Source organism: Pinus tabuliformis, chromosome 9 (genome assembly GCF_031772625.1).
Source record: "Pinus tabuliformis cultivar Carrire ecotype Pingquan chromosome 9, CPIR1, whole genome shotgun sequence".
Lineage (NCBI taxonomy): Eukaryota > Viridiplantae > Streptophyta > Pinopsida > Pinales > Pinaceae > Pinus > Pinus tabuliformis.
Genome location: NC_142307.1, coordinates 749,544,817 through 749,570,926, shown reverse-complemented (window position 1 = coordinate 749,570,926; position 26,110 = coordinate 749,544,817). Strand labels below are relative to the sequence as shown.

Below are 26,110 nucleotides of genomic sequence, written 5' to 3'. Positions count from 1 at the left end.
ATTTTTGGGTCTCACCGGCTACTATCACAAATTTGTACACAATTATGGTCGCATTGCTAGACCTCTCACTCACCTTCTCAAGAAAAATTCATTCCTCTGGAATGGTGAAGCGCAACAGGCATTTATAGCTCTTAAACATGTCATGTGTTCCACTCCCATATTGGCACTACCGGACTTTGCCAAATCTTTTGTGATTGAATGTGATGCTTCAGGTACGGGTATTGGGGCTGTCTCAATGCAAGAAGGTCGACCCTTGGCCTTCACTAGCCAACAACTAAGTGGGACAAATCTGGGACAATCTACCTATGAGAAGGAGATGATGGCCATCTTACATGCAGTGGATACTGGATACCTAGCGACCATACTTATTGGGGCGACGTTTCCATATCTGCACAGACCATCAAAGCCTTAAATATTTTTTGGAGCAACGCTTATCCTCGCCACAACAAAATAAATGGCTAGCCAAAATGTTGGGATATGATTATGAGATAATTTACAAAAGGGGCATGAAAATGTTGTAGCGGATGCTTTATCACGCCAATTTGAGGAGGAAAGCACCCTGCTCGCAATCTCTCTTCCCATTCCAAAGTGGATTGAAGAGGCTCGCAAGGAATGGTTTTCACATCCTTCGCTCTCCCAACTCATTAATAAATTGCAGGAAGATCCAAATTCCACAGTGGGCTACTCTTGGCAGGATGAGATTCTTCGCTACAAGGACAAAGTAGTGATATCACCAACATCCACCCTTAAAAGTCGCATTTTGGTAGAGTTGCACTCATCTCCCACTGCAGGCCATTCAGGCTTTCAGAAGACTTATGCTCGCACTCGACGTTCATTCTTTTGGACAGGCATGAAAAAGGACATTCTTACTTTTGTCGCTGAGTGTGATGTGTGTCAGGGCCGCAAAGGAGAAACAGTGAAATCCCTAGGCACCTTACAGCCATTGCCCATCCCTGCCTCAATCTGGACGGAGGTTTCTATGGATTTCATTATTGGTCTTCTGAAGTCAGGAAACAAGTCAGTCATCATGGTGGTTGGACTGACTTTCTAAGTATGCTCATTTTTGCGCCCTACCCCACCCTTTTACACCCGCTTTGGTGGCTCAATCTTTCATGGACCAGATCTTCAAATTGCATGGTATGCCCACTTCCATTATGTCTGATCGTGACCCGATCTTCACCAATAACTTTTGGCAAGAACTCTTTAGGCTACAAGGTACCCAACTACAACTCAGTACTTCCTATCATCCCCAAATTGATGGTCAAACTGAAGCAGTCAACAAATGTCTGGAGACCTACCTCAGGTGTTTCACTTCAGAAAAGCAACATCTATGGGTACAGTGGTTACCTCTAGCCGAATGGTGGTATAATACTAACTATCATGCCACTACCAAGATGACTCCATATGAAGCAGTTTATGGTCAACTCCCCCCTTCACCTACTTCTTATATCTAGGGATGCTCTAAGGTACAAGCAGTGGATCAACTCCTACAGAACCGTGCAACCATGCTTGCCCACCTCAAAGAGAATCTCCATCAAGCTCAAAATCACATGAAGCAACAGGCAGACCAACATCGTTCAGAGCGCAAATTTCAAGAAGGGGATCAGGTATTCTTGAGGCTGCAACTATATAAGCAAACATGACTCAAAGATAAGGGTTGTCAGAAATTATCTCCAAAATTCTATGGACCGTATCAAATACTTCAATGCATCGGAGAACTAGGCTACAAGCTAGCCTTGCCACCCACTGCAAAAATCCATCCCGTCTTCCATGTCTCCTGCCTCAAGAAAGTGGTTGGGAACAATTCCAGAATTCAAACCAGTCTACTGGAATTGGATGAAGAAGGTTCAATCTGGCTCCACCATGAACAGGTTCTTGACACATGAGAATGGCACCCCCGCGGCCGCACGATTAAGGAAGTCCTCGTCAAGTGGAAAGACACCTTTCTAGAAGATGTGACTTGGGAACCAACCACTGTTCTTGCGCAGTTTCCGCAGCTTCAGCCTTGGGGACAAGACTATTTTTATGGAGGAGGGCATGTCAGGGTCCAACCCTAACCCCCTTATTTATGTAATAGGGTCGAGTCATAGTTATAGTTAGTCAAAGAGTCAATAAAGCCCATATTAATAATTGTAAGTGGTTGAATCGCATTTAAAGAAGGGCCACAGTTAGTTGCAAATGGACCATGGGATTAGATAGATGGTATTAAGAAGAACCATGGTACTGACCCATGGGATTGGATGTATGAATCGTATATAAAGGATAGAGACTCCCCTTGAGGAGCGTCGTGTCTTATTTTGTAATTGAGCCCAACTCTATTGGAGGTTGCCCCCTCGAAGAGGCAAGTGAACATTGCTTTCCTTTCTAAATAATAAAATACATGTTATTTCTTATTGTTCTGTGTTCTGGGTATATTTCTTCGCATATTTGGTATTATGGTATCTTCTCGCAGGTCAAGAGCATAACAGCTACTGCTATCACTGCAACTATGTGTCGATCTCCTTAGAACCGGAAGATTCAAACTTCCATAGGGCATCTCCCTTTGAAGCAGGACTCCCTCTGAGTCTTGATCTCCCACTAGAAATAACTAGGAAATCTCACCGGTTGGAACTACACCTTGCTCTCTACCACTGCCCAATTCACACTGCTTGTGTCACTGCAACTACCTCCACAACTATCTCTTGACTGTCTGACTACTCCTAGCCGGCTCTGCACTATCTCTCATGTAACTGACTATGCCTGGTTCTAGCTCTGCAACTGTCTCTCGAGTATTTGACTACACTTGGTTTTGGCACTGCAACTATCTCTTAAGTATCTGATTGCACCTTGTTGACATTGAACTTATGTACCTCCCATATCATGACTGTTCCTCCTGCTACTTTATCTCTCGGGCTCTCGTAGCATAGGTAATGATCCATCTAAGGAATCTCCTAAATAACAACTATCTCTGACCTATTGATCAAGTCGCTATGGCTAGATTTAGACGTCTTGCTACTCCTCACTCGGACCCCGCTCGATCTGGCATACAGGAGTACCATACTCCTCCATCTTAGCATAATGCCGCAAACATAGCGAAATCATCCTCCAACCTAGCGGACAGGTCATCGATCTCTGCCAAAGCTGTTATATGCTCCCCTTTTTGTCTTTTTCCTCTTTGGACACTGGGTAACGTAATGACAAAACTCACCACGACTGAAGTACTTGACCTTTGATAGTTCCTTTTTCTTTTTCTCTCCTTTAGAGTCTTGTCCTTCACTGGGACCCTTCTTCACTTTTCCCTTACCTGGAATAGCAATGTGTTTTTCTTCCTTCTCTACCTTTGATCCCTTGCCATGATTGGTGGTGGTACCATCTACAAGTCTGAGCCTTAGCTCCTCTTGAGTGGAGTCACTCCATAGGTGCTCCCAACTAGGAAGTGTGCCTCGCCCAAAAATCTCTTGGACGAATGTACACCACTCCTTGGTAAATCCGTTGAGTGTTGTGCGCACCAGCTCAATATCTGATGGTTTCTCTCCAACAACTACAAGTTCATCTTTGATAACCTGAATCGTAGTGAGATAGTATGTAATGTTCTCGCTCTTTTGCATCTTGACCGTCCTCAACTTTTCTTTGAGAATCATTTTTCGATTCTTAGACGGATCCTGCTACAACTTTACGACAACATTCCATATGTTCTCCATTGATGCTTTTTCTGCGATATGTAGAACAATATGATCTCGAACTCTGTCAAGGACCATCCTCTTTTCTTTGGCCATATCCTTCTTGTACTCATGGTACTAGTAGGATCTGTTGGCTCAACATCAACTATTGTCACAAACTCCTTCAAACTGTATTCATCCAATAGGAATTGCATCTTGGCCTTCCAGATGTCAAAGTTGGAGGCTACATCTACCCTGTCCTGATCTCTGAGTCCTGCGGCAGCCATCTCTACGAAACTCAAAAATTGGAGAAATAAATTGGGAAATTTCGTTTTCCTTTCAGCAAATTATCTCGGCCTCCCTTTTGCACTCACACTCCTCTCTGGACTGTGCGTATCTGCTCTGGGTACTCGCACATGCCTTTGGAGTCTCTTTCTGTAACTTGCATTGCTTGCTACTTTTCCTTTGGGCAACTCGCTTTACCTCCAGAACCTATTCCGATACTAGCACACGCACTGCTAACCCTGAAGCATGCACTGGATAGACTGGCAAGCTCGCACTGGAAAATCAGTTTGCCTGCTATGTGTGAAAATTCCTAAACCCGAAATCCCTACTACAACAACTGATATTGCTTCTTTTACTTGTTAAACCATACAAGTTATTTACTGTGTTCGATGGTAAATATCAAAGTAGATACAACTGCAACATTCAATATAAAAAATAATATGCCGAAACAAGAAACTGAACAAGAAAATGATACAACACAATGACACAGTTAGTTTTGGAAAAATGTGCCTAGAAAAACCCAATGTAGGAAAACCGGTACAATAGATGAGGGTTTCTTTATTATTCTTCAGCAAAAATCTCATGTACAAGATACAACCAGCGGAATAAGAGGATTCTTTGTGAGACTTTTTATAGACACTTCTCGACGAGTTTCTGATCCAAGAGAGGACATGCTGCCCCCTCTGCATCTCACTGCGTTAGCCCCTGTGTGGTAAATACGCTATCCCAGCGTCACACTGCTTCTACGTTGTCCTCTACGTCACAACCTCTGTGCTGTCCTCCTTCTACTTTGCGTTTTCTGCTCCTGACCTCCAGGCTGATGCTGATATCCTCTCTCTCTCCTTCTCAACTACAACTCTCCCTCTGATTCGATTTTCTCTTGCCGAATTTTGACCAGTGAGAAAATCGAACTTACTTGGGTAACTGAATATCTGCCTCTGGTGTATTTCCATATGCCCCTCGTTTTCCTTCTTATAATTTTCCAGTTGAGAACCAACAACCTAGATTAGATTCTAATCAATGGCTCGGATCATTTGGACTGATCTTTGTCTTTTTTTGGAAGTTACACCCACAATTTAGATTAATACCCATTAGTTATTTTAATTTCCTATGTTTAGACTTAGGGTCTTGTTGACCACTACATGTCAAAGACCCATAGCAGTACACCCCCTTTTTCACAAAAGGGATAGCGCCTGATCGATGTGTTCCTGCCATCCAGCTATCATCATCAGCCTGAGGATCATCTTATAATGTAAACCCAGTCTGCATGTGTATAATGTAAATAATCTTAACAGATCCGTGTCGTGTATGTAATCACCTAGGTAAACTTACTTTTTTGGTGATGATCTACATTTCGGGAGGTTTTTTGTTTCACCGATCCATTCTCGGATGGTCGTCAGAGTTTTCCTTCGGCCTTACCCCAAAGCTAGAATGGATTTTGTCACTGGGATCTTAGGGGAGTCCTAGTGTTCTAGATCGAGTCTATATAAAAGTGATTTGGGAATAATCCTAATTATTTGGTTAGGTTATTTTATTACAAATTGCTTGATCTGCTAGATTATATTTGTGTCGCAGAACTGGGTACTCTGTGAGGATCCTTTGTAAATGGGTTTTTCCCTTTGAGATGTAAAAAATGTAAAAATCATGATGTAAAGTGTCTTGAGGGTTTAAAAAATAATTTATCCCCTCATAGGTTAATTAATTAAATTTTCCGGCCAAAATTAATTAAAATCTGAAGCTAGACATTTGATTAATTCTAGGTCCTAAGTGAATTTAAATTTTCCAAAGGCAAAATTCGTGGGTCTTTTAAAAAATTAAATTTTAAGAGGTCCAAGGACTAAGGTTAATTGATTATTTTGCTAAATTTTATGCCTTTGGTCCCTGAGGTTAAGTCAAAGTCAAAATTTCGAGGAAATTAATTCAAAAAATTTAATTTTTGAATTAATTAAAATGCATTTAATTGAAAAATACGAAATTTCCTCAATATTTAAAATTTCGACGGATGAGATTAAAAGAAATTTTGATCCTCATCAACGGTCGAGATTGCTTTGACAAGGATCACTCGAACTAGCCGTTGGAGGATTTATCTTTAAATAGGAGGTCATTTGTCAGTCAGTATCATCCGATCTCTGGATCGTGTACTAAGCGAAAAACTCTCTTGTAATCTTTTTCTGAGCAATAAAGAAGACTTTGGGATTAATTTCTGCTGGTGTTATTCTTTGTGAAAATACTGTAAGATGTGTCATTTTCATGTACGGATTCCTTTTTAGCCATTGATGTAGCTTTCTGAAGAGTGATTTGAGTACAGGTATCTTGCTCAGTGGCTGGGGTTTGAATGATAATTTAAGTTTTGAATATAATAGCAGGTATCTCTATTGAATTTGAATTTTATTATCGTTTTCTCGCTCTATGTTGATGGTTAAATTGAGTTTTGCAGGAAAGTCTTGATTTTTTAGATCATCGGGTGTTCGGGGAAGTTCTCGGTTGAACCAACGAACTCCCGATCCATGTTTTCTGAAGAGTCCATCTTAAATTTGATCCCAGGCTTATCATAAGATATTTTTTATGGGTGATGCATGAAGGGTTTCGAGCTCGATACCTCCTTTAAAAATTCAAAAAATTTAATTTTTTTGTGCTAAATTGTTAGATCTAGCTGTTGAGATCCTCAGATCATCAGATCTGGGAGCGGAATCGGACTCACACTCCCTAGATCTGATAGATCTCCGGGTGGAATTTCCCAAAACGATTTCTAGGTATTGTGGAATACATATGTCTAAGCCTCCTTGCAAAATTTGAGACTTAGAGCACATCCGATGCCACTAGAATCAACACTCCCTCTTAGTGTAGAATGTGCTCTAGCAATGCGACTTGCCAAAGCATCACCCAGTTCTGTAACATCTCCTTCTGTGCCGCTGATGTCTGACATCACTTCCCACCAACTACTACGCAAATGCTACATCTGTATTGTTGCTGACCTTGCCGCTCCCAACATTGCATCTGTACTGCAATTCTCTCTCATTCCCTGCCACTGTAATTGAGAAATTTCCTGTTTTTGTTACTGAAACAAGTTCTCTACCAGACCCATCTGCTCTTTGAACTGAATGAACTTAGCTCTTCCTAGAGCCTTTGTGCGTACGTCTGCTACCTGATCTCCTGTGGGGACATACTGCAGTTGTACTGCCCCACACTAAACACAGTGTCAGATAAATTGACATTTGATATCAATGTGTTTTGACCAATTATGAAATATTGGATTCTCAAAGAGTTTAATACAACTTTGATTATTGCAGTAAATCCTGGTCGCACATACCTCAGGGTGTGCCTAGCTGCTGCCCAATGCACCCTTTCCGGTTCCACCATGCACTGATTAAGGGTATTAACAGTGTAACAATTATCTGGCTTAGTGTTGACTAGGTACATGAGCGACACAATGATCCGTCTGTACAAGGTGGGGTCCACCTCCTTGCTTCCTGATGCATCTATTTTCTTCCAGTTGGTGATCATGGGAGTAGCCATGGGTTGACAATCCTACATTCTGAATCTCTTCAAAATTTATGTAGCATATCTTCCTTGCCCAAGGAAGATCTGTCCATTCTTCTGCCAAACTTCTAACCCTAGAAAATAATGCATGAACCCCATATCCTTCATGTTGAATTCTGCTTCAAGATTCTTCTTGTAGTCCTGTATGAGCCTATATGACCCTGTTAAAAACAAGTCATCCACATATAATACTAGAATAAGTGGCTCATTCTCTAGAATTTAGTAGAGATTGGGATCAGCATCATTCTTGACGAATGCCAACTGCTGCAAGTAACTATCAATCCGACCATACCATGCTCTAGGTGCTTGCTTGAGCCCATACAGGGCTTTCTTTAATCTACACACATGAGTTCTCTTTTCATGCGTTTCGAAGCATTCAAGTTGTTCTATATAAACCTCTTCTTCTATCGCCTCATTCAGAAATGCTGTCTTGACATCCATCTGATGAATCTCCCATCCCATTTGAGCTACTAGGGATATAATAGATCTGATAGAGGTATATCGAGCTACTAGGGCGAAGGTCTCTTCATAGTCTATTCCTTGTTTCTGTGCGTAACCTTTAGCCACAAACCTAGCCTTGTACTTCTCTATACTGCCATCTGAAACATACTTGATCTTGTAGATTGACCCTAATCCTACAACTGATCTATCCTTTGGTCTAGGTACTACTTTCTAGACATCATTTGTCATGATAGAGCTATACTCTTCTACCATGGCATCCACCCACACTTGGTGGTGAACGAATTCCTGAAAGCTAGAGGGTTCTTCAACCTGTGCGACCAAGGCATGGTATCTGTCACGTTGTCTACGCTACCTCTTCTCAGTTCTAAGAGCTCCAACAAACTCCTTTGCGTCCCTCAGCGTCTGCTGTACTTCCCTGCTGTTTCTACCACTTGTGGTGGGAGGCTCAATCAAATCCTTCGCTTAGTCCTGTCGTTCCATTTGCTGAAAAACTATCTGAATTTCCTTCTTCGAGGAAATGCTGGTATTGGTCACTGTACTTGATTGAGGTGTCTATCCTCCTTGCTGCCTTTGTTGCTGCTGGACTAATGGAACATGCACTGACTGACCTTCTACAGACATCTCTGGAGATTTCCTGAAAGCTCTATCTTCCATGAACTTGACATCTCACCTCACTACAATCTTCCTGCTGCTAGGAATGTAGGTTATGTATTCCTTTGAGGTCTTGCTATATCCTACAAGTTACTCCTTTTGTTCAGTCTGATCTAGTTTACTGTGCTTTTCGTCTGGAATGTGACACTATGCCACACTTCCAAATATCTTGAGATGACTTACTTCTGGCTTCTTCCCTGTGAAGACACCTTTGGGTGTTCTCTTCCCCAACGCTTTGTGAGGAGTTCTATTATGGATATATACTACTATGTTGCAAGCCTTTGCCCATAAAAATCTAGGCAAGTCCTGATCAAACAACATAGCTTTTGTTGCCCCAATAATAGTTCTATTTTTCCGCTCTACTACTCCATTCTGCTCTGGATTATATGGAGCTGTCCATTCTCTTTTGATGCCCTCCTTTGCACAGAAATTTGTGAAGTCTTTGTCCGTATATTCTCCACCATTATCTGAACGCAATACCTTTATCTTTTTCCCTGTCATATTTTCAACGAGAGCCTTAAACTCTCTGAATCAATCAAAAACCTCATTGTTGATTTTTAAGAAATAGATCTAGGTTTTTCTAGAGTGATCATCAATGAAGGTGACGAAGTATTCGCCACGATTAAAAGCTCTTGTGGACATTGGACCACAGATATCTGAGTGTATTAATCCCAATACACATTTTGCTCTATTGTTACTTCTAGAAAAAGATTCTTTAGCATACTTCCCTACTACGTATCCTCCACATAAATCATCATGCTCAATACTAAGGACTGGAACTCCTGTAACAGTCTCTTTGAGCATCCTTAGTGCTCCATGGTGTAACTGTCCCATGTGAAAATTCCTAATCCTCAAGGAATCCCAACTGCAACAAATTTAAATTTACTTCACCTACTTGATTTTAATTACATTCATAAAGTTATTCTTCTGAACACTGAAGTAAATTACTTATGCAACCTACACTACTTTAAATTTGATTACTTGAAACAGAAAACTGAGCAAAGAACAAGATACATAGGACACAGTTATTTTTGGACAAAATAGTCCCTGGAAAAACTCAATGCGGGAAAACTGGTGCAGCAGCTCCGAGGGTTTATTATTATGTAGGAAATTTTTTTGAATACAAGTCTAGGATGTTCAACTAGCAATCCTTTACAGAGAAAATACTAGACAAAAGACTAGTGAAATAATTTCACACTATCACTGGAGAATCAGTGACTGATCCTCAGCTTTGGGAGGCTCTGCGGCACCTTCTGATGGCCTCTGCGTCAAACTGCACCCCCCTGGGCAGCTTTTGTGTCACCCCTCTTGGGTATTACATTGTCTCTCTGCTTTGGATCTTCTGCTGGCTGAGAATTCGACTTTCTTGCCTCTAGTTTCAGACGCTGGTTTTTGACAACTGAAACTTCGAATTCCCTCTGGAGAAACTTGACTCCCTTCATTGAGTGCGTTGCCTCTACGTAGGCCAGCGTCAACCCTCCTCTGGAAATTTTTCTCTCTGTTATAGATCTGACCCAAAAATATAAGACAATGCAAATAAACCTAGAAACAATAAGATAGAAATAGATAGAAATGCTTTTTTATTGATCAAAACCCTTAAGGTAGGGCAACACCATACATTCACTCCCTATGGAAGGAGAACCCTCCACAAGCCATATGCTTGTTCATACAATATTCCTTGACACCTCTCAATGTGGAGTCTCTAGCCTCTATATAGGCCTCATACATACAATACCATGGGTCATTACCATGGTTCCTCAATACCATCTATCTAATATCATGGGCCCATTACATTATTATTAACTACTTGTGGTCCCTTACATGATACGAGTTAACCACCTTATTTATTACTATGGCCCATCCCATTATTACATTATTCCCTTGGGTACCTCCCTTTGTACCCCATATTATCCCCCCTAGGTATATAACATTCCGCTCCCCTTAACATGTTTCGTCCCCGAAACATGGGAAGAACACAAATAATAAGATCTACTCAAAAGAGTAGTCCACTGGTACCATGCACGTGCGTCTAGCCATTCAAAAGAAAGGTGAACCCTCGATCTCGCTGGTGCTTCACTCGCTTGAGATGGAAGTTGACCGTGGCAGCTCTTCTGTGTTGATGTGTAGTAGGTGGATCTTCGCTCCTCACTATCCGTCATGCGGAGGTTGTTGTCCTTATGGCTAATTGGTTGCCATCTTGTTGGTTGTTTTTTTGCGGGGTGATGTGGGTGATGATATGTTGAAGTTTTAACCCACGGTGTCTTTTTCTTTAATTCACCCTTCACTGGAGCCTGACTGTTATCTGGTGCACGTTGTGGTGCTTGTTGTGGTGTCTTATCTTCCAATATTACTTCAACCACTGAGCCCTCATCTGATGTATCAGCACCTGTAACTATTTCTGCTTCAGCCTCTGTTTGTATTTGATTGTCAATCATCACTGGCTCATCATTTGATATGTCAGTCCCTGGAACATCTTCTGCTTCAACCTCCATGTACTCTACCTGTTTATTGATGGAAATATCCTGTAATGTAATTTTCTTCTTTTTATACTAGAACTTCAGGAATTTCTTCTGCACATTAATATTGATAGTGCCCACAGATTCTATTCAAGGATATCCCACAACAACATTCATGTTATCCATATCTGAAGTATAAAAATCACCATGCAACACATACTTATCCATAGAAATCTTCAAATCCTTATACACTTGAACATCCTCATCATCCACCTATGTGTTTTCAATGTGTTTTGCTGGAACTTGCAATTTTTTTGCCAAAATTAATTTGATAAAATTATGCTTGCAACTAGGATTTATAGAAACAATGATCTTCTTCTTTTGAATCAATCCATGAACCTGCAATAAGGAGATACCAACAGAACATAACCCTTTAGGTTTCTTGGTTTCCTTCTTTCCTGTAAAAATAAAATCTTTGCTAGGTTGTGTGTCTGCCTGTGTGAGCTTAGTAAGAGGACCCACAAGATTAGATTTTATGGTCAAAGTGGGCACAAATAGATTTTGCGAACATCTGTGAAGTAGTTGTCCTTGGATGGCATTTCTGATGACACTGCCACCATTACCATCTTTCGTGGTCCAAGTACATGATTCCCACACTCAGTTGAGTCGCATCATCCATGATGTAATTCAATCTGAAATATTTCTCCATTTGTGCTAGCCATTTAGTCGGATAAGAACCATCAAATTTATACACGTCTCTCAAACTTTGATGTAGGCCTGCCATCACAAAAAAATTTTGGCGAAAATTTGAAATGGCTACAATTCCGTCAATATTGCTCAGAATCCCTATTATGATCTATTTTCGGAAATGGAACAACCATTCTGCATTTGCTCATGTGATAGAAATCTTGATCCAGGCACTGGAATTTCAGATCTGCACTGCAACTCTCCCGCTGTCACCAAAAATTCAGAAAAAAGCGCTGATTTTAAATCAACGATATCTCCCTCATCCGGGTTCCGATTCGACTGATTTTTTTTTGAAATCAGGTATTTTTCCACAGAGAATCCTGATCTGCAATTAGATTTTGCAGATTTTGCCCCAAAACGTACAGATCTGCATCGCAAACTCACTGCCCCGAAAAAATGTCTGCAACACCACTGATTTTTATATCAGCGATATCTCCTTCATTCGGCCTCCAATTCGGTCGATTTTTTTTTGAAATCGGGTATTTTTTCACAAGAATCCAGATTTGCAATTAGATTTTGTAGATTTTGCCCCAAAACGTACAGATCTGATCTGCAAACTCGCCGCCTTAGAAATCCGGAAAAAAAAAAAAAAAAATTCTCCACTTTTTGCCCAAGAAAGTGCTCTGATACCACTTGTTATAGATCTGACCCAAAAATATAAGACAATGCAAATAAACCCAGAAACAATAAGATAGAAATAGATAGAAATGCTTCTTTATTGATCAAAACCCTTAAGGTAGCGCAACACCATACATTCACTCCTTAAGGAAGGAGAACACTCCACAAGCCATATGCCTGTTCATACAATATTCTTTGACACCTCTCAATGTGGAGTCTCTTGCTTCTATATAGGCCTCATACATACAATACCATGGGTCATTACCGTGGTTCCCTCAATACTATCTATCTAATACCATGGGCCCATTACATTATTACTAACTACTTGTGGTCCCTTACATGATACGGGTTAACCACCTTATTTATTACTATGGCCCATCCCATTATTACATTATTCCCTTGGGTACCTCCCTTTGTACCCCATATTATCCCCCCTAGGTATATAACACTGTCCTCTCTCTGCCTTGTATTCTCCAGAAAGTCGTTCTCCCAGAATCTCACTGCCACTCTGCTGCAAGATCTCCCCAATCGATTTTCCTCCCGAGAACTTCTCACCTTAGAAAATCGATTTCCTCAATCTCTTCGTGTGTTTTTAAATGAATCCCAAGCCTCCTCCTTATAATTTTCCTTTTGAGACTTCAACGGATGAGATTAAGTCTCTAATCAATGGCTAAGATTAAAACATGACTTGATCTGCCTTTTAAATTGTTCTCACCCATATTTTGATTAATACCCATTAATATTTTAATTTCCCTAAATTTAAACTTAGGAACCCCATTAAAAATATTAATTATTTTAATAAAATACAATTCGTGTGGAATTTCACCAAACAGTTTCTAGGTTTTTTAGAACTCACGTGCCTTAGCTTTTTCACCAATTTTCAAGTCTAGAGCACTTTCGATGCTACCAGAAACTAACATCACATTCGCTTGTGCCATAATTCATTCAGTTCCTTTTCACCATTATGACTACTGCCTATCAGTGCCATTGGAGACTTGAGCTGCAACCTATACATTCTGTTGCTTCGAGTTCCGATTTGTCTCTTCTTCTTCCAGCTTGGATGTTTGCATATACTTTCTTTCCATTGAAGTATACATCGTCTCCCTTGTCCTGTAACTGGGACACTGAAATTAGATTAATTCCTAACCCGGACACATGCAAAATATTGGTGACTTGGATGCTGGTTCTTGCTTCCATCTAAAATGCTATGGTGCCTCTCCCTACTGGAGTACACTTCATTCTGTTTCCCATAGTAATTTGGAAGTCTATTTGTTCTTCTTGATAGCTCGAGAAATATTCTCGCACTCTAGTCATATGGGTTGAAGCCCCGCTATCAATGTACCAAACATATGCAAATGCTGAACTTGCTAAGCATGCAAATTCTTCTTGTAATCTAGAATATAATTCAGAGACATCTTGAGTTTCCATCTTTGTGTTATTTTTTCTAACGATCTTTGACGCTATCCTGGCCTAGCAACTCCCTGTAGAAAACTACGTCCCATCAGAAAAAACTCTTCATTGAAGCTTCTACTGCATTGCTCCCTCTGCCGCTGACAACTCTCGATTTGGCCATCTTACCTCTCTATTGACTCATTCAGAGAGAGATTTCCCTCGAAAATCTAGCCCTCCGACCTAAACTGCGCAAACCCTCTGGGGATTCGAATTGCTGCCTCTGCAAGAATTTTGAATTCCCTTCTTCCTTCAACACTGGGTCTTTCGGATTTGTTCTTCTTGCTTCACCTGCAACTCGGATATCATGTGAAAATTCCTAAACCTAGAATCCCTACTGCAGCAACTGATATTACTTCTCCAACTTGTTAAACCATACAAGTTATTTACTGTGTTCTACGGTAAATATCAAAGTAAATACAACTACAACATTCACTATAAAAAATAATATGTCGAAACAAGAAACTGAACAAGAAAATGATACAACACAATGACACAGTTATTTTTGGACAAATGTCCCCAGAAAAACCCAATGTGGGAAAACCGGTGCAACAGATGAGGGTTTCTTTATTATTCTTCAGCAAAAATCTCATGTACAAGATACAACCAGCAGAATAGAAGAGGATTCTCTGTGAGAATTTTTACAGACACTTCTCGACGAGTTTCTGATCCAAGAGAGGACCTGCTGTCCCCTCGACGTCTCACTGCGTCAGCCCCTGCGTGGTATCTACGCTATCCCTGCATCACACTGCCTTTGTGCTGTCCTCTGCGTCACAACCTCTGCATTGCCCTCCTTCTGCTCTGTGTCTTCTGCTCTTGACCTCTAGACTGATGTTGATACCCTCTCTCTCTTTCTCACCTGCAACTCTCCCTCTGATTCAATTTTCTCTTGCCGAACTTCGACCAGTGAGAAAATCGAACTTACTTGGGTAACTGAGTATCTGCCTTTGGTGTATTTCCGAATGCCCCTCAATGTCCTTCTTATAATCTTCTAGTTGAGAACCAACGACCTAGATTAGATTCTAATCAATGGCTCCAATCATTTGGACTCGATCTTCGTCTTCTTCTAGAAGTTACACCCACAGTTTAGATTAATACCCATTAATTATTTTAATTTCCTATGTTTAGACTTAGGGTCCCATTAAAAATAATTAATTATTTTAATAAAACTGTTTCTGCGTGGAATTTCCCAAAATGATTTCTGGGTATTGTCGAATACATATGTCTAAGCCTCCTTGCAAAATTTGAGACTTAGAGCACATCCGATGCTAATAGAAGTCAACACTATGGCCTTTTCTCGCTGGAAATCATGGCCTCCTTTCCTGCTGCTGGAAAACTGGAAACCCTTTGAGAATTTTTGGAAATTCCTTCTTTGTGTGCTTTCTCTTCCTTGCCTTGCGTTGATATGCGGTGAAAAACTCTTGTTGCAAAATGAATGTGCTAGATTTGCTCTATGAAATAACTGATCTGCTCTCCGGACACCCCTTCCTGGCACCCTTTATTCCCTGTTGCTATTGCTCTTAGACAAATTGAACTTTTCCTCCGACTTGGACTAGAAATCGAATTTCTGCCTCCCTACAATTTGCACGGCTGGCTAGGCATGCGCAGATTTGGAATTTTATGCTTCAGATCTCCTTCTAAATTGCACAAGTCTCGCTTCCTTCGCTTTTAGAGCCTTTGATCCAATCTTTGTCGCTCTTATACCATGTGAAAACTCCTTGAATGCAATTGCTAGAGATATATCATCTAACTGTTAGTAGTTTATTTGTCTTTTGAATTATTATTCGGCAAATAACAATAAATTCACAATTGCATTCTCCATAATTAAAGCGTTGTAGAAATATAAAATACGGAACTGAGAAATAGATTCACACACAAAATATAACATTGTTGTTTTTGGGCAAATATCCCTAGAAAAACCCCGAATGAATAACTAGTGTAGCAGAGGAAGGTTTTATTATTATATTAAGCAATTCAAGAGTACAATGATCTGCTTGCCAATCTGGCAAAGCTTCGGCAATATACTGTTGTAAAAATAAATTGGAAGAGACCCTTGTCTCTCTCTGCAACTAATCTAGCCTACCGTAGCCACTCACACCCTTTTGTTTGGATGTCGAATTCCCTGCTGGAATGTGCAAATCTGGCTGTGGAGAAATCGCACAACCCTAGAATCACATCTAGGCAAGTCGTTTAGCCTCCCTTTGCCTCTGGAACCCACTCACTCTGCTTCCGGGACCTTGATCTGGCAGTTGGCAACTGAAATGCGGTTCTTCCGACAACTTGCACTGGGTAATATGGCTAACTCAGACTGTTGTATTTGGTGTCCTCTACAGATGAATTCGACCTCCTCTTTCTTGTCTCTTGAACACTGGAAAATTGTTGAGGAAAATTCCGTTGACTCCTCCTGAATCTCTGCTGATTGCTCGCTCCGATGCTTTCCATAGATTTGACTGCACCCTTGTTGAATATTTGCAACTGGGTAGTTGAACTGCTCAACTCATGAACTGTGTCTTCTCCAATTCCTTCGAATTGGTCTTATAATCTCTTGTTGGAGTCTTAACAACCATGATTACATCTCAACCAATGGCTAAGATCAATTTGGCTTCATCAATAGAAGCCTCTAGAGCAGAATCAGACTTCCTTAATTAATTCCCTTTAGTTAACCAATTTTCTTAAGTTAGGAAATATTTTAATTATGGCTAATTAATTTAATTATGGTGTTTCCAAGTCTTTTGTCGCGAAACCTTTTGTGCGTTTTGGAGATTTCGTGTTCCATAGCCTCTTAGACACAAACTGAGACCTTTGACCTTCCACCTAACCTCCAAGATCAAGGGCTGAGAGTTAATCTTGGGCCCTCTTGATCTAATGGCCATGTTTTAATCTCTTGTTGTCAATAATAAAGTGCACTTTTTCTCATTAACTTTATATCTCACAAATTTAAATTAAATCCCAAGTCACTTTAGGAAAATTTCCCACATGTTAGCTCCAAACCTATGTAGAATACACTTTTCCTAGCTAATTTCTAACAAGATTTTGATATGTATCGAGAGAGATCAAATCTCTTGAGGTTTAAATTTGTGATTATTTAAGATGGTGCTAGGCTAAGATGAAGAGAAGTGTAATACTATTCTTATGTAAATATAATATTTATAGTATTTCTATATAAATTTGATTCCCTTCTTTTCTCTCTCTAAATAGTAATACATTAGCTATACATATGAAATCTATTTATATAAAAGAAAGGGTTGATATGTACAACTAATATAAAAACTGCAATATAGAGAGAAAATGAGAGATTCAAATTTACAAGAAATAGTATAAATATGATATTTACATTGAAATATATTTACCTTCTCTAGATCCATCTTCAAGGATCACCAAATTTACATCTCAATAGATTGGTCCCTCTTGGTGTTTGATAGATCCAGACTTAAGATGGATCTGTATGTTGGTACATAGTATTAATTGCATGTACATATTGTTTTCTAAATAAAATAAGAAGTATTTTTCAAATAATAAATATGATAATGTAGGTGACTGATCATTTTGGACCAAATCACACAAAAAGGATAAGAGATCAGGTAAAAGAGTGCAGTAAAAAGTCCATAATAGAGTATAAATATAATACATATTGACACATGTTTACTTGACTAAGTCAAACTAATCAGGCACGCAAATTCTTTCCAGGAAAGAAAAGCGGAAATAAGTTTATCTAAAGAGCTTTGCAATTTGTCTCTGCACCTTGCTCTTTAATGCATATCTCAGCTTCTAAGGCAACTTGTAGATGGTTTTTCATTCCGTTGACTCACCTATTTCGTAAGTGTTATTCCATTTGAAAGCTATTAGCTTCACTATATTCCATTTGGAAGCCATCAGCAGCAGAACAACTGAGTCAGGTGTTGGATCATCATGGTTAAGATTTGGTCACTTGGAAATATTCTTGGATAAGTTTTAGTTTCACTTCTAAATGATCTGACAACTATCTAAAATTGGAATGACGATAACACTTTCATGCGTCTGTTATTTGAGGAGCACCCTATCTCGTATGGTTACACGTGGCATTGTTTGGGCATCTTGAGGATGCTTGATTTTCTTCTTGAGGAGTGCTCCCTTGACAAAGAAATTTAATATTATTTAAAGGGGAACTGGTTATATTGAACAGTGTTCCAAGGATAAAAGGTGCACATGGCGTAAGAAACCCTAGATATTTGGTCAAATGAGCATATTTCCAGGGACACATTCACAAAGTGAACACAAGTGGCTTTCAAAGCTTGGTTATTGTATTGTTTATTTAGTTTTTGAGGATTCCCCTATATCTAGGGATATTTTGATATATATCATGGTGTACACCTATTTAGGCCAACCCCTCCATAATGCCTTGTTCATTGCTTGTCCAAGGGTGTTTTCATAGATAAGATAATTTTATTAATGTCCAATGAATGACCATAAGTAGGTCAACGGGACTGAAGGATACAATCTGTACAAGTACAACCAGTATTGGCAATGTATTGGCCAACAAGACTAAATTAGTTAGCACTATTGCATGGACCAGAAAAACTATTATACTTCAACACTGTAGACATCCATCTCCAGTATAAGGGTTATTGACACTGGTTTTTATTGTCTCCTTGTCTTATCGCTGATCATAATGCTAACAAACTGTGGTTGTGTTCTTATTTTTACAGTTCTTATTATGATTTCATTGATATTGTGAAGTGCTGTTGCATTGTTTTTCTAAAATCTTTAGAATGAGTCAATGTTCCCAAGTTCCCTTTTGGTTGGGCTACTAATTAAAACATGTATATTTATGACTCTTAGATCAACATATTGAAGTTTCAGTTTGTGTCTACGCTTGCAAAGATGAAGTGTTGAAGAATTTGCATCAGTGGTAGGTTAACAGGACATGAAATTTTTTATTTTAATGAAATTTGTTTGCTTTTGACTTTAATATATCAACAGGATGCTTACCCACGCTTGCTACAATGCCTGTTTGGATTGGGCTATATCAGGCTCTTTCAAATGTGGCTAATGAGGTATTGATGTAGATTTTATCAGGAAAATCTGCAATTGGCTTGTGTTCTTTACAAGTTCCTTCTAGTCAAATGTCCAAACATCAGTTTAGATATAATCTTTATTTTTTGTGGTTTGCGAAGCTGTCTTTCTTAACGCTTGTGCTTGATCTTGGATTGAAGGGCCTTTTGACAGAAGGTTTCTTTTGGATTCCCTCTTTGGCTGGACCAACCACAATTGCTGCTCGACAAAATGGATCAGGCATTTCGTGGCTCTTCCCATTTGTGGTAATGAGCATGCTTCATATGATTAGGATTTAAGGTGTGCTGTAAAATCGTTTAGTAGATGTTGGTCAAGCTCATACATCTGTTTCAATGTGTAAAAGTGGTTTAGTTTTCCTATTCATTATGTAGACTTGCTTGTGCATCTCACTTATTTTTTTTTCTTCTTTTCCTTTGAATGTAAAGTACACTTTCAACATATCAGGAATATAATAAACAATGCCAGATATAATCTTTTGTAAATGATTGCAATTACTGATTTGGTAATGGAATAGCTTAGCAGTTCCTAAAAATGTTGAAACCTTTGGTTGATAGCAATTGCGGTAAACATAACAATATACTTTAATGAAGTTGTCCTTTTGTTTGTGTCAAGGGCTAATTCACAATTATATAAATGTAACCTTTAAGCTAATTTTTCTTACTGAAATTACAGTGATAGAGGTTGTACCACTACGAATGCCTTGTTAGTGCATGTTTAGGAGTAACGTATTGTTAAGAGTATACTTAGATGTAGAAAGTAGACAGATATAAAAAGACTAGGAAGTAATGGGTGAGGAAGTATGTGAGGTACTGCGTTAAAATTTAGTGCCTAAGTGATCACTTGTAAAATTAAATAAATTAATGCACAAGCAGCTAACATTGTATTTAAGATAATAAATGGAAGTTTTGATCACCAGTAAATAATCTCCATTAAGGAGGTGTCCTCCTTTTAGACACTATCCTCAATGCTAGCTGGGTATCATATGGAGCAATGGTACTGTTACCCCTCAAAATGCATGATCCATTTTGGTGCTTTGAGAAGGGCATTTTGACAAAGCATGTATAGACATGGAACCAGCAATTGATCATGTTCTTTGAGATCTGTTGTACCTGAAGGTATAGTGCAAACTCATGATATCAGCATACTTTGAGTGTTCCATGTCAGCCAACTATCCAGTGTCTTGGAGGGAGAGAACAAGCAACAGAGTTTATCATGATTAAAGGATACTTCTACCTTCATTGAGGGTTTGGTCTATGTTTTCATGTTGCTGTTGCCCTTCCTAAGAGGTCTTGTTTTCTTATTCAGAAAGTATTCATGCTCTTATTTGCTAGGATGCTCTTTGTCTGTGTCTCTTCTCTATGTGTGTTAAAGTGCCTTTTCATGAGTATATCTTGACCATATGTCAATGCTGTCATGAAGAATCACAGCCAGTAGCTGGGCATACTCCTTGCAGCTTGTGTTTACTGTCCTCCAGCATTCACACCAGTGCAAAAGATCTTATTTTCGCAATAGCAGACAGAGTTTCAGGATGGACTTTGCATATGTTTTAGCACTTACGCTAACAGGAGGCATGCCACATCATAGTACATGTGGATTTGGAGGAGTTCCTTGTTTGATGAGGGTTTTATCTTTTTGTTTAGCATGATATGCATTCACATGGGTTCTTGCACATTTTGGGAATACCCATCAACTTAGGGGTTCCTAAGGTTTTAACATGATATTATTTGAGTCTACATCTTGAGGGGGTGTGCTTACATTATATGGCACACATATCTAGGGTGCTTACCTTGAGATATATCATTGTTTACTAGAGGGATGATATATTTTATGGAGGAGCACTCCACCTTGCACACTTCTTTTGAATGCCCACCTTCTTTTGAGTGTTTTTTCCATTTGGAGTTGGTTTGGTCAAATGCACATGGATTTAGGCTTCTTGGCACATTTTTTGAGGGAATCTCTAACTTTAAGGGGGCTGTTTTAACAACCAAAACCCACAGTGGCATGCCTATCAATGGAATCCACTTTTTGGGGAGTTAGTTGGCTTGCTAGAGAGAACATTGTCTATATTTTCTATTTTGGACATCTTGTTGGCATCTCTAGGTGGATGAACCCCTTGGTTTGAGGAGCACCCTATCTCATATGGTTACACTTGGCATTGTTTGGGCATCTTGAGGATGTTTGATTTTCTTCTTGAGGAGTGCTTCCTTGACAAAGAAATTTAATATTATTTGAAGGGCAATTGGTTATATTGATGAGTGTTCCAAGGGTGAAAGCTGCATATGGCATAAGAAAGCCTAGATATTTGATCAAATGAGCATATTTCAAAGGGACACATTCACAAAATGAACACAAGTGGCTTTCAAAGCTTGGTTAATGAATTGTATATTTATTTTTTGAGGATTCCCCTATATCTTGGGATATTTTGATATATGTCATGGTGCACTATCTAGGCAGACCCCTCCATAATGACTTGTTCATTGCTTGATCCAAGAGTGTTTTCGTAAATAAAATAATTTTATTAATGTCCAATGAATGACCATAAATAGGCCAATGGAACAAGAGGATACAACCCCATGTTGCTTGGGAGCGGGAGTGACCATTTTCAGAAGCTCCCGGTTTGGGAGCGAATCCGGGAGCGATTTTTTAAATATATATATATATATATATATATTTTTTTTTTTAATTTTTGATACATATATGTCAACAAAAACATGTAGAATGATGAATTAGACATAAAAAACATAAAAAAACATAGATTGATCATTGAACCATATCACATCAATCATCTATGCATTAAAATCGTCATCAACCATGTCCACAAGTTAGTAAAATACATATTACAACTGCAACATATTGAGTCTCATGAATCATGATTCATCAAATTCAATCTTAAAGTTTCAACTTCAAGCTTTCAAAATTGAAAATTCAATAACATTTATCATCATTGATCACCAAAGTTGTACTTGTAAGCTAAGTTTAACCATTACAAGAAGTAATATCTTAGATATTTCCTGTTAACATGATATGAAATGTTATAGATTTATAAAATGAAACATGAATAATGAAATGAAATGAAACAACTTTAGTCTTTCACGAAGCGTCATATTCATAAATGATAATTCACAATCATTACCAATGAGTTATAATTGCCAAGGCCCAACTTCAAACTTCAAATTTTCATTGTCACAGTGATATATTGTTTACAAAAAATATCATTATGATATGAAAGAGTCAAGAGTCAAGAGTCAAGGACTCAAAACTCAACAGTTATGAAAACTAAAGTCTAATAGAAACTAAAAAAGACAAGTAAACTGTAAATCTACATGTGGCCCTTGCCACGAGAGTCTCCAGGAGTATAAGCAGGTCGTGGTGGTCTTCTAGGAGTTTCCCGCACAGACCGACGACTAGAACTAGAACCTCCACGTGAGGGTGTAGATGGAGGTGGCGACAGCAAAGGAACAAGACTCGGACCTCGAGCACTGCTACTGGATGGTGGAGGTGGAGGTGGAGGTGGCATGGCTGCTGCAGCTGCTTCATCTTCATCCCTTACAAGTTCCTCTTCCAGTTCTTCAATATGTACAATGCCATCCTCCAAATTGTCATCCTCTGGGTGATTGTCCCAAATTTTATATGTGGGATCCTCATAAGCCTGATCACAGTAATGACTCAACAACCTCAAGTTGTAGTGCACATAAACCAAGCTTTCTGCTCGGTTTTCATTGAGTCTGTTTCTTTTCACATTATGTATGTAGCTGTAGGTGCTCCAACACCTCTCTGCAGAAGAAGTATTTACAACCTGTGAAAGAACTTTTTTTGCCAATTTTGGCAAAAGTCCCTGGCCGCCATATGTTTCCCAGCATGTGAGAGTATCAAATCTATCTCTGTCGTCCATTGCATGGAAGTTACCATACAAACCAGTGCCACTGAAATATCTGCCTATTTCAAAGCGCACAGCTGCACCTTCCTCCCTGTCAGGTACCAACTTTTCTAATGCTTCCAAATATCCTCTAGTTACCTCTGGATCTAAATGGGGTTTGGTCCTAACCCCACCCCCTGCTGCAGGTTGGCCCAACCAAGATGTAGGGTAGTATTTTGGCGTAAGGATATACGCCAAGCAATGTAGTGGAAGATTAAGTCTATTCCACCGTTCACACACACAATCGTGAATCATTTTGTACAAGTCGGAATCTCTGTTAGGAACAATATCTTTTATTTCCCCCAACATGGTATCCATCTGCTCATACACCTCGCCAATCACTGGTTTGTCTGTATCTGCAAACCGAATCATGTGATAAATAGGCTTGGTGAAATCCAATACTTGTCTCACACTTGTCCAAAATTGACCATCAAGAGTGGCCTCCTCCACATTTCAAAATCTCCCCTGTCAGCTGCATTTGTAGCCCTTTCCTTTAATACCTGCCAATGTGGACTTGATACCATGCTAGCCAATGACTCTCTTACCTTCAAAAGGCGCCTGAAGGTGAGGTAATAGCTACCAAATCTGGTATTCGCAATCTTCAACAACTCCAATCTTGAGTGACTGCGGAAAAGGCCATGGGTATTGCTATGATTTGTAATAAATTTGATCATTTGTTTGCCTTTCTTGTACAAATCACCAATCCATTGGTATTGTTCATTTTTGTTCTTGACAATATCATGCAACAGAAGGTTCAATGTGTGAACCAAACATCCAGACCAAAATATGTTGGGGTATTTATCCTCAATAATTGCTCCCGCTGCCTTACAATTAGGAGCATTATCAATGATGACTTGGATGACATTGTATGGCCCAATACGGTCAATTGTTTCAAGTAATGCTTCTGCAATGTTGATGGCGGTCTTGAACTTGTCTGAGTAATCATGTGTAGTTAGAAAGATGGGACCACTAACAGACACAACAAGAACACTTATCAATGGCTTGCCTTTTACATTTGTCCATCCATCAGATACAATGGATAGAGAAACCTGTAAACCTTTGAATCCATATCATTCCTACACCCCTCATCAAGGAAATCTGATTTGGTTCTATGCCTTAAAAATGATGACCCTGTGCCTCCATATCCACTGCCTTGGGAGGATGCTGAAGGAGTTCTTTGTGATTGTGAGCTTGGTTCAAAGAAACCTCTTGATTTTTTTGATTTGTATTGGGCTTCCTCCTCTTCCCTTATGTATTTGGCTCTATCCGCTGCTGACACCATTGTACAAGTTTTGATTCCTATTTGTTTGTCTCCATCCCATGGCCTTTCCCGCAGAGGTGTCTTCTAGCATGGGTGTATGAACCTGTGTAATCAGTGTTGCAATGGGGGCAATGAAATTTAGTGGTTCCACCCCCTCTCCCTGTTTCAACCCTATTAACATATTTCCACAATGGGGTTTGGTCTTGTTTAGTTTTTTGAGGGTCATGTTCACCCTCCTCCAGCTCCTCCTCACCAGGGTTTTCATCAATTCGATTTTCTCTAGCTTCTTCATCCCCCTCTTCAGTTTGGCTCCTCCGTTTCCTACTCTCCAGCACCATAATAACCATAAAAGGGACCAAGAAGAGCAAAATGGCAAGAAATATAGCCAGGTCCATGGTGTTTGATGTTTGTAGGGTTTTGAATCTGCAAATTAATTTAATTTATTGGGATTAATTAATTTAATTTAAATTCATGATTTTTAAACTAAATAAACTAAATTAAATTAACTAAATTACTACCTAACTAAATTAAACTAACTAAACTAACTAAATTACTAAGTTACTTACCTCTGCAGGCTTGCTCCTCGCTTCTCCTTGCTCCTTTGCTTTTGCTCTCCAACAAACTCGACTCAATGAAGTGATAATGAAGTTTTTTTAGGCCCATTGGGCTTTTAAAACATTTTTTTTTAAATTTTTTTTTTTTTGAGGTCTGTGGAATTTTTTTTTTTCCGCCGGATCGCTCCCGGCGCCGCTTGAAACGCTCCCGGAGCGATTTTTTAATGTCTGGGAGCGATCGGGAGCGAGCGCTCCCTGATCGCTCCCGGGCTTAAAATTTCGCTCCGGAGCGACCGCTCCTAAAAATGGCAGGGAGTGCAAATTTTTTTCGGGGGCGCGCTCCCGAAAATCGCTGCGGAGCCGCTCCCGCCCAGAGCGCGATTTGGGAGCGGGTTCCGGGGGGGGCGCTCCCCCGCAATTATGATACAACCAAAACAAGTGCAATGTAGGATTACAAATGCAACTCCTAAAAAATGCCAAAACTAAAACTAGGATAAAACAAAGTAAGGAAGGATACAATAATAATAGGACAACCTTATAGACATGTATATAATGGTTCATGTAGAAGGCTAAGTGAATATGTCAAGATTGGAGGTTGATGATGTCATGAATGCCTGAGTTTGATAGCCGACGACGAGGGGGGCAATAGTGGCGCTGGCTCGCTATCAGAGTCCTCTAGATCCAATGAGGAGTCTAGCTGCATGGTCTTGGGGGGATGTAGGTGTGAGGGATATTGCTAACATCTAAGGCTAATGGAAAGAAGCTTTGTATAAGTCTATGGCTGCTTCGTTGGGGCTAGGGAGAAACTTGATGGTGGGGGGGGGGGGTTGGAGTCCCCGCTCAAGAATCATCTAGTACTAAATTCTTTGACGCATTGGGTGTGAGTGATTTGATGTGCTACTTGGCACCTTTGCAACAGTCTTTGTTAGTGTTTGTAGCATCGGATGTGTTCTAGCCACGAGATTTGGTGGAGAGGCTAGAATACGTGTATTCTCCAATACCCAGAAATCGTTTATGGAATTCCACCTAGAGACGACTTAATTAGATTTATTAGTTAGTTTTTTAATATTTCCTAAGTCTAAACTTAGGAAATATGATTAATTAATCAAAATTAATTAAGTCATGGTGAGAATGTTCTAGAAAAGTACATGGATCGATTTCTAGTGAATTGTAGCCATCGATTAAGATTTAATCGTGGATGTTGAAGTCTCAACGGAGGATTATAAGAGGAAGTCGATGGGGCTTGGAGAAAATACACCAAATCAATTGAGCATTCAATTTTGCTCGGAAATCGATGTCCGGAGTAGCAACATTTAGTTGCCGGAGGTGATTTAGTGCGAATGAAACAGTGAGAGAGGGGCAATGATAATGAGGCTGGAGGAAGCTTTTCCAGTTTCAATGAGTACATCGCAGAGAGGCAGTGATTGCCATAGAGAGGCAGCGTAAAGGCAGGGCAGAGCCCTCTCAGGGAGATTTCCGTT

At 39.6% G+C, this 26,110-nt stretch overlaps 1 protein-coding gene across 1 annotated transcript in view; it reads left to right on the top strand.

Moving 5' to 3' along the window:
* LOC149150869 (inner membrane protein PPF-1, chloroplastic-like) overlaps positions 1 to 26,110 on the top strand; it is a 380,356-nt gene that overhangs the window by 190,463 nt on the left and 163,783 nt on the right. The window contains exons 5-6 of the mRNA XM_089437957.1: positions 18,806 to 18,879; positions 19,039 to 19,143. Coding sequence (XP_089294083.1) covers positions 18,806 to 18,879; positions 19,039 to 19,143 — 179 coding nt within the window. The remainder of the gene's footprint in view (positions 1 to 18,805; positions 18,880 to 19,038; positions 19,144 to 26,110) is intronic.